At 44.5% G+C, this 9,471-nt stretch overlaps 1 protein-coding gene across 1 annotated transcript; it reads left to right on the top strand.

Annotated features, from left to right (window-relative positions):
• The first annotated feature begins 8,239 nt into the window (after window positions 1–8,239).
• Window positions 8,240–9,211, top strand: LOC137142715 (olfactory receptor 6F1-like). The gene has a single exon (XM_067532173.1). It carries the CDS (start codon window positions 8,240–8,242, stop codon window positions 9,209–9,211), a length of 972 nt encoding a protein of 323 aa, XP_067388274.1.
• Window positions 9,212–9,471: the final 260 nt, after the last annotated feature.

Here is a 9,471-nt window from a genome sequence, read left to right as displayed (position 1 = left end):
CCCCTCAAAGAATTCTAATAGATTGGTGAGGCATGATTTCCCAACACAAAAGCCACGTTGACTTCTCCCCCAACAAATTGTGTTAATCTATGTGTCTGATAATTCTGTTCTTTACTATAGTTTCAACCAGTTTTCCTGGCAATGAAGTTAGGCTTCCTGGCCTGTAATTGCCGGGATCACCTCTGGAGCCATTTTAAAAAAAATTGGTGTCATGTTAACCATCCCCCACTGAATCAAACCTCTATGTAGGTCAAAAGATTATCTCATACACCAACAGAAGTTGGTCCAATAAATATATTACCTCACCATCCTTCTCTGTATCATATCCTGGTACAAATACAGCTACAACGACACAGCAAACGTGCCAACTTAAGTGATAGATAGATAGATAGATAGATAGATGTAATAATTGAACAGGTGGGCAGATAGATGATTAGACAGAGGAATGGTGAATGGATGTCAAGGCAGATTGACAGAGATGTAGATGTTTGCAATGTTGTTGCAGCCATGTTGATCCCAGGATGTTAGAGGGATAAGGTGGGTGAGGTAGTATATTTTATTAGTCCCACATCTTTTGGTGAGGGAGACAAGCTTTCGCACTTAGAATCATAGAAGATGAGGGTTGGAAGGGACCTCAGGAGATATCTAGTCCAACCCCTGCTCAAAGCAGGACCGACCCCGATTAAATCATCCCAGCCAGGGCTTTGTCAAGCCTCAGCTTAAAAAGCTCTATGGATGGAGATTCCACCACCTCCATAGGTAACGCATTCCAGTGTTTCACCCCCCCCAGTGAAAACATTTTTCCTAATGTCCAACCTAGACCTCCCCCACTGCAGCTTGAGACCATTGCTCCTTGTTCTGTCATCTACTACCACTGAGAACAGCCTAGCTCCATCCTCCCTGGAACCCCCTTTCAGGTAGTTAAAGGCTGCTATCAAATCCCCCCTCATTCTTCCCTTCTGCAGACTAAACAAGCCTAGTTCCCTCAGCCTCTCCTCATAAGTCTTGTGCTCCAGCCCCCTCATAATTTTTGTTGCCCTCTGCTGGACTCTCTCCAACTTGTCCACATCCTTTTTGTAGTGGGGGACCCAAAACTGGACACTATACTCCAAATAGGGCCTCACCAATGCCAAATAGAGCGGAATCATATATTATATAGATATATATTGTAATGTATAGTAGCACCATATGCATCCCTTAGCCTCCACTTCTATGTCACACCTAATACACAGCATAGATACCCCTGTTTTCCATGGTCTCGCACCTTGTCTTGTCATTTCTATTTGTAGAAAATTAGTTCAGAGCTGTTGGGAAGATCACTATTTCCACTATTTCCTCCTCACACTAATGATGTCATCGGACGGCCACTCTACATTCACTTTTCATGATGTAAAAGCTAGCAGATGTTAAAAGCAATTGGCGAATCAACCCCAGTGATGACACTGCATTAAACTCGTGGTAGTGGAGGGGAGAACAAAATATCTGGGGTCATTTTAGTCTGCATATATGTTGTGTGATCTGGAAAGCAATTTGCCGTATCCCTAAAAAGGTGTTATTTCAGATCCCCATCTGATGTAAATCAGGTTCTCTCTGTTGATGTCAACGAGGGAAGATTTTGAGTAGATATAAATGTGTGTAGCTCAGTTTGAATCAATGGGGTATGACCCTCAGGTGATGTAAATAGACAGCTCAGATGAAGTCTTTGCACTGGCAGAGGATCTGGAAGTAAACATCCAAAGGTTCTTTCATTGTTAGACTAGTGGTTCTCCAGCATTTTTATTTTGGGTGTAACTTTATAAACAAATGAGCAATAGCGTCTCATAAATCAGTCTCATCGCCCAGCTGCCCAGTGCCCCGACGCCTGCAAGCAAATCTGTGAGTCACTAACCTAGAATACTATAAAAACACATTTGATGTCATGCCTCTTGCAGACACAGGCTCAGATCCTCCACTGGTGTCAATTTGGCATCGTTCTCTTGACTTGCTGATCAACATTAGGTGAGGATCTGGCCTGCACTCTCGCTAACTCCAGGCCATTTAAATTTCCAGGCAACGCACAAGCCAGTGAAGTGGTGCTGGCTTAGTTCTGCTAGACCTGTGTGACTGCCCCAAATTCAGACTGATGTATTCATAGTGCAGTGAGAGGCTGTCAAGACAACACTGCTGTGCAATATTCAGTAAGGGGCAGTCACTAGACTAGACTCAAAAAGCTCAAGGACTTTTAAGTTTCCATCCTTCTTGGTGACTTTCTTATTACAATTGCACCATCTACAGGCCACGGTGTGCCTAGCACAGTACAGATGTTCTCCTGAAGTCCTGTAGCACCTTAAAGACTAACACATTTCTGCGGGCATAAGCTTGTCTACAGACTAACACAGCTACCCCTCTGGAACTTCTCCTGAAGGGTTTATTTAGGCCAGATGGAATGCTTCCTTGGCAAAATCAGGGCCATGATATGTAGGTGCAGAATGTGCTATCATTTCATCTTGAAGCAGAGCCAACCCCAACTAAATCACCCCAGTCAGGGCTTTGTCAACCTAGGCCAGAGTACACCATACAAGATAGCATTCATAATGAAGACCAAAGAAGGGAGTAGACATCAGGGCTGGGATTTTCAAAGGGGCTTAAGGGATTTAGAGGCCTCACTCCCATTGAAAGTCAGCGGGAGCTGAGAGTCAAAGGCCAGATTTCCCAATGTGTTTAGGCACCTAAAGATGCAGCTAGGTGCTTAGTGGCATTTGCAAAACTGCCTACCCTGCTTAGGATCCCAGGAACAGTTTGGTATAGTTATTTAGAAGGCCCACTCCCACTGATTTAAAAGGGAGCTAGGAACCTAAATTCCTTTTAAAATCTGACCCCTAACTCCTAATGATTTGCAGTGGTAGTTAGACACTTGGCCTACCCCGCCCGAGATGCCATGTACTAACTGTCCATGTGCATCCTGCTGATGGCCAAGCACATTGTAGCAGAAAGTGAGAGCCTGAGACATGAGGCCTAGTTTAACAGGCCAGGAATGAGGCCTGAGGCCTAAGCTAAAGTACTTAGAATCAAAGATGAGGGTGGGAAGGGACCTCAGGAGGTGTCTAGTCCACCCCCCTGCTCAAAGCAGGACCAACCTCAGCTAAATTATCCCAGCCAGGGCTTTGTCAAGCCACAGCTTAAAAGCCTCTAAAGATGTAGGTTCCACCACCTCCCAGGTAACCGATTCCAGTGCTTCACCACCTTCCTAGTGAAAAAGCTTTTCCTAATATCCAACCTAGACCTCCCCCACTGCAACTTGAGACCATTGCTCCTTGTTCTGTCATCTACTGCTAATGGTCAAGCCCCACTGTTAGAAAGCAAAGTTAGGAGAAATCAGGCTGTGAATGCTGGCAGACTCACAGCAATGGGCAAACACACACTACTAAAAAAGCACTAGCTACAGAGCACCCAAGCAAGCATATTCCAGAAAGGGACCAGAACATCCCAATAGCCCAAAGATACCGAGGGCTTATTGACCCCTCAGAATGATAGGATAGATGGAGATGTTTTGGCCGAACCATCCGGTACAAGCAAAAAGGTGGTATCTTACCACATCACTACACACGTCAGAGGGCACTACACAACTTCTTTGTATCAGTGTATAAAGGAGGGTCTCAAAGGAATTGTCTTGGTCCAGCCAAGGCGGGAATGGAAAGTCCCGTCGTTTATTGCACTGGTCCATTGTAACAATCACACATGTGTTAGTGGTTCTGTAGAGTCTGCGGGACACTAGGACCGTGCTTTGTCTACAATAAACCTGGCCTGGCGTCTCTGTTACTGAAATGTATCTCTGGTCTTATTGGATAATCCACGTGTGCAGTGGTGTCTCACTGATCTGCGCAGAGCTGGGTCAGCATACACCCTGGGAGCGCACACATGCAGCCGACAACTGACAACACACATTACAAGCTGTTCATGCACGTCAGCCAGGTGCTCATGGACCGTTGATCCATGGCAGGCTGGTGAGGGGCAAATTCCCACCCCAGCTTGGCATGAGCTACATATTTCTATAGACAAGACCTAACTCTCCTCAGGGCAGGTCTACACTGCAAATTTGGTGGAGATGCTGTAGGCCGATGGGAGAGAGCTTTCTGTCAGCTAAACAACGCCACTTCCTCAAGAGGCGGCAGCTATGTCAGTAGGAGAAGCTCTCCAGCGGACATAGCGCCTTCTACACGGGGGGTTGGGGTGGTATAACTACATCACTCAGGGGTGGAGGGTTTTCACACCCCTGAGTGACTTAGCTATACTGCAGTAAATGCGTAGTGTAGACCTGGGCCCAGAGCAGCCTTCCTTGGAGCTGCTTTTTCCATTACAGGCCGCTTCTTACTCTAGTGGCCTTTCCTTCCTGCCTGTCGGGGAACCCCCCCTTTAGACTGTGCCAATAGCCTTCTTATAGGCCTCAGGTACTCCACCCCTAATTTGCCCATAAACAACCTCCTGGAATGACAGGGTGGGGGACTCTATCCTGGGAAGCAGCGACTCTGAAAAAAATTTGGGGGCCAGGATGGATAATCAGCTGAACGTGAGCTCCCACTGAGATGCTGTGGCTAAGAAGTTAATCCATAAAGAGGGAATTTCAAGTAGGAACAGATGAATTTATTTTTAATCTCAGTTTGGAACTAGTGCGATGGCTTCTGGAATACTGTGTCCAGTCCTTGTACTCGCAGTTCAAGAAGGATGTTGATAAATTGGAGAAGGTTTCGAGAAGAGCCATGTGAATGGTCAAAGGACTAGAAAACATGCCTGATAATGATAGACTCAAAGAGCTCAAACTATTTGGCTTTACAAAAAGAAGGTTAAGGGTTGACTTGATCACAGACTGAAAGTTCCTATGTGGGGAACAAATATTCACAATGAATTCTTCAGTCTGGCAGAGAAAACCCTAATATGATCCGATGGCAGGAAGTTGAAGCTAGGAAAATTCAATCTGGAAGTAAGGTGTTAAATTTTAAAGTAAGAATAATTAATCAGCGGAACAATTTAGCAAGTTTAGTGGTGAATTCATTGTCACTGTCAATTTTCAAACCAACTCTGGGTATTTTTTTCTCAAAGATCTGCTCCAGGAATTATTTTGGGGATGCTCCATGGCCTGTTTTATATGGGAGGTCAGACTAGATGATCACAATCTTCCCTTCTGGCTGCGGAATCTATGAATCTATGTATGTACGTACTGATGTTTTCCCCGGTTCCAGGATTGCTCTATCCCTGTATATCTGTAAATGGTGAATAGATCAGCTGCTCGTGGATTGCACTCAGGTATATGCAGCATAAATCCTTGCTTTTCTAGTACCAATAAAGCTCACTGTGGTGGCTTCTTCTGTGAGCTCTTTGTCTGTGCACAGCAAGAGGGAGGGGTCAAATGAGGGCATTTCTCATGATTTCACAGATGGGGAAAATGAGGCAGAGGGATGGGTTTGAGTAACGCAGTGCAGGAAGCATTTGGGAAAGGCTGAACTAGCGTGCTGGTTTCCAGCCTCCCATCACTGTACTTCAGCCAGGAGACAATCCTCACTTATTAGAATGTATTATATTATCTAGGGAAGGCTGTGAAACTCTGTTGAGCTCAGGTGTCCCCAGGGTGATGGGGAGCTGACGGTGGAGTACAAAACACTTCCCCTCATCTGATCAGTTTGAGCTGCAGTGCATGAACAAGGTAGGTAGGGGTAAAGACAGTTGGATGGTGATCGAAAGAGATTCTAAGCAATGTAGATATCTATCAACTTTGCCAGTCTTTTGGTTTTGAAGTAGCAGGTTCTCTTTTATACCGACAATACTTCACGCCACTCCAGCAGTGTAAGAGGTCTATACAATGGAAATGATTCAAAGTGATCACACAGACTTTAAGTCCCCTTTGACACTGCTACAGTGGTGGAAAGTGACCTTCTTGGAAATAAGAATCAGGTATGAAATCTTCCTGTAACAAATATAAGTCTAGGTGCGGGAAAAGCAAAATATACCAGCTTACAAAGCGCCATTAATCAGCAGCCAGATTGTGCATCCTCTAGAGAGAAAAAGATTGTGTATGAAGGGAATTTATATCAGTAAGTTCCATCAACAGAGCTGGTAAGTTAAATCCACTAGCCAGATACTGCTGGAATTGTAATTCAAAGTAACTGTATAGGGAAATAGCTTCACCTTTCTTGGTAATATACCCCCGCTGTTCCAAAAGTTTGCCTCAGTGTTTGCCCACTGTACCTGTACTGGAAGAATGGTTATAACTCATCCCTCTGTTTCAATGTAGTATATAGTCTAGGAGGAACAAAAGGAAATAGGGCTGGACTTAATGACTTCTGCCAATCTTACATTTCTAAGATTCAGATACTGGAAACTGAATTTTTATGTTTATGAAAATCCCAAATTGTTCTATGAAAATATTTTTTCCTAAAGTGTCCATTTCATCAAAGAGAGAGTTTCCATCCAAAATGTTTAAATGGAAACATTTCCAGGATCTCTAACAAATTCACCTCTCGAATTTACTGGTTCATTAACTTATCTCAGGCAGATAGAGAAGTATATATACACATCAATATAAGAACAGCCCTACTGGATTAGCCCAGTGGTACACCTAGCCCACTCTCCTGTCTTCCGACAGTGGCCAGTGTCAGATGCTTCAGAGAGAAAACATAGAACAGGGCAATTCTGAGTGATGCATCCTTGTTCTTCAGTCCCAGCTTCTGGCAGCTGGAGGTTTTGGAGTGTTTATATCTGAGAGCAGGGGCACAGGGCACAGAAGGGGGGATTTGAACTCTTGTATTCTCTGCCCAGTTGTCTCTCTGATTTTAACAAATCACTTCTGCTCCCTGATATAGTTGCTCCTCTTGTACAATAGGAGTAGTGATACTTGCCTGGTCAACCACTCACCCTACTGTGGTTAAATCTGGTCTCTGTCACGCAGGTGTGTGGTGTGGCTGACTAGCCATTCTGTACACATTGCAGGTGTAAAGACCTATACAAGAATTATTATCTGTAGGAGAAGGATTTCAAACTGTGCAGCTGGGATTTTCAAACATGCATACGGGAGTTAATCACCCGACTTCCACCGAATGTTACTGAGAGCTGGGTACCTGATTCCCTTAGACCCCTTTGAAAAAACCAGGCTACAACAACAATCACATTGGCATTGAATAGCGCTTGGAACATGATTCCTAAATATTGTTCTGGTCTATCCTAGACTGTCAGCTTTGAGTGAAGCTAACCCCGGGGAGGTGAGTGGAAGATGGGGATTGTACATCTGCGCTGTACATCTGGGAAGCTGCATCTTTGTTGTTTGTTTCTACTGGCTTGTCTGTCTTGTAGTTTAGATTATAAACTCTTTGGAGTAGGGACAGCTTCTATGCTGTGTTTTTCCAGTGCTTGGTACAAACTGTTTCCCAACCTAGGTGGGACCTTAAGATTCTACCAGAAGACACACAAGAAAGAATAAATAGAAATGTTAGTTTCCAGTGTAGTTTCCACATTGCTGAGAATTTGAGGTGTGCTTTTAAAATGGACTAAGTGGTGCTGGCCAAAATGCCCCGGCTTCACGCTTTGTTTTTATTCCAATATGGAACAAAAATGAGTCCCCTACATCTCAAAGAAGTGCCCCCACCTCTGGGCTAAAGAGCTGATATTTTCCAGGTTTTTGGTTTAATCAGATATTCCATGTTGGATCTGAGACACCACCCTGATGAGATTTTCAGCTAAACCTAGTGTGTTTCTGTGAAATATTTTTCCAAGGGAAGCAGTTTTGTCAATCTTTTTTTGACCAGCTCTAGGTCTAAGGAACACAAGCCCCTGTGAAAGTCAGAAGATTGTAAGTGATTTAGGAGTAGAAATCCTGTCAACTTTCAGAGGGACTTGTGCAAAAACTCCCACTCTGTGGGGAGCAGAGAGAAAAGTTATCTCCCAAGGTGAGGCATGCAGAGAATAGGCCTAATAACAAGGCTTTCTCATGAGTGGGTGGAGTGGGGTTGATGGGTTAAATCAGCAAGAGAGAAAAGACACCATAGGTTCAGCCACCCCAGTGCATCCTCATGGGACATAGAAGAATGATGAGTGGCGATCCCATCTCTACTGTGGAGGTGGAAGGATGCATAAGGCAGGACAGTGTTGAGTAGCACCCATTTTCTTGTCTCTTCTCATAGTTTTAGTACCAGATATCTACAGTCTGCACCTTCCATATCCAAATCTGTGTTCAACATGTTAAAATGCTTTATCACCTCTCGTGTCTTGACAGATGGATGTCCTGGCTGGGACAAAAATAAGAAACCAAACCAGCGTGCAGGAGTTCATCCTCTTGGGCTTTCCCGGCACTTGGTATTTCCAGATGTCCCTTGCTGGGGTGTTTTCTGTTATGTTCTTCCTGATGATCCTGAGGAACGTGTCCATCATAGCTGTAGTGAGGACACACCGACGCCTACACACCCCCATGTACTTCTTCCTCTGCAATCTCTCCTTCCTGGAGATCTGGTACACCACAGCATGTGTCCCCAAGGCTATTGATGTCATCCTGGGCACAAACCAAACCATCTCTTTCACTGTCTGTCTCCTGCAATTGTTTATTCTCCTCTCCTTGGGGGCCACAGAATGTTTCCTCCTAGCTGCGATGGCCTATGACCGCTATCTGGCCATATGCCACCCACTGCGCTATAGCTCCCTCATGAACGGCACCTTCTCTGCTCAGCTGGCCTTCCTTTCGTGGCTGTGTGGGTTCCTGGCTATCTCTGTGCTGGTGTCGCTAATATCCAGATTGTCTTTCTGTGGCCCTAATGTCATCAATCATTTCATTTGTGACATACATTCCTGGATAGCGCTCTCCTGCACTGACACACACCTTGTTGAGCTGGCAACGTTCATTGACTCATTCATTGTTGTCATGATCTCATGCGTCATAACCCTGGTCTCCTACATTTACATTATCGCCACCATCCTGAGACTCCCATCAGCCGAAGGCTGGCAAAAGGCTTTTTCCACTTGCTCTGCCCATCTTACCGTCGTGACCATTTGGTACAGCTCCGCCATTTTTATTTTTGTCAAGCCTTCTGCAAAGGATACATTAGATTTGAACAAAACAGTCAGCATCTTAAGCACTATTGTCACTCCTCTACTAAACCCTTTCATTTACACTCTAAGAAACAAAGAGGTGAAGGAAGCCTTGGGAAAGATAGTCAGGGGAATGTTAAGTGATTTTAGAAAAGCTAGGGTCTAGTAGAAATGTTATCAAAAGGACAGAGCTTTAATTACAATGTCCTGAAGGCAATTGATACAGCTAAATATGAGGCAAAAGGATTAATACATGGGTTTTTCAAGGGACAACCAATTCCTTTTCTCTTGCAATGGCACTTGGACACCTACATCCTACGCCAAAACCTAATGTAATATTTCCTTTGTGCACGCCATTCTCTCTTTGTTTTACTATAAGAACCTGCTATTCACTCACAGATGGTCTCAAGTGGGAAGAGGTAAATT

The sequence above is a fragment of the Emydura macquarii genome, unplaced genomic scaffold (assembly GCF_026122565.2).
Source record: "Emydura macquarii macquarii isolate MOO-44397 ecotype Brisbane River unplaced genomic scaffold, CSIRO-AGI_Emac_v2 contig_3242, whole genome shotgun sequence".
In the NCBI taxonomy this organism is placed as follows: Eukaryota; Metazoa; Chordata; order Testudines; family Chelidae; genus Emydura; species Emydura macquarii.
Note: the sequence above shows the minus strand (reverse complement) of the source record. Positions and strands in the feature narration are given on the sequence as shown.

Coding starts and splice junctions, on each gene's coding strand:
- LOC137142715 (XM_067532173.1), top strand. CDS start 8,240: ATGGATGTCCTGGCTGGGACAAAAATAAGAAACCAAACCAGCGTGCAG.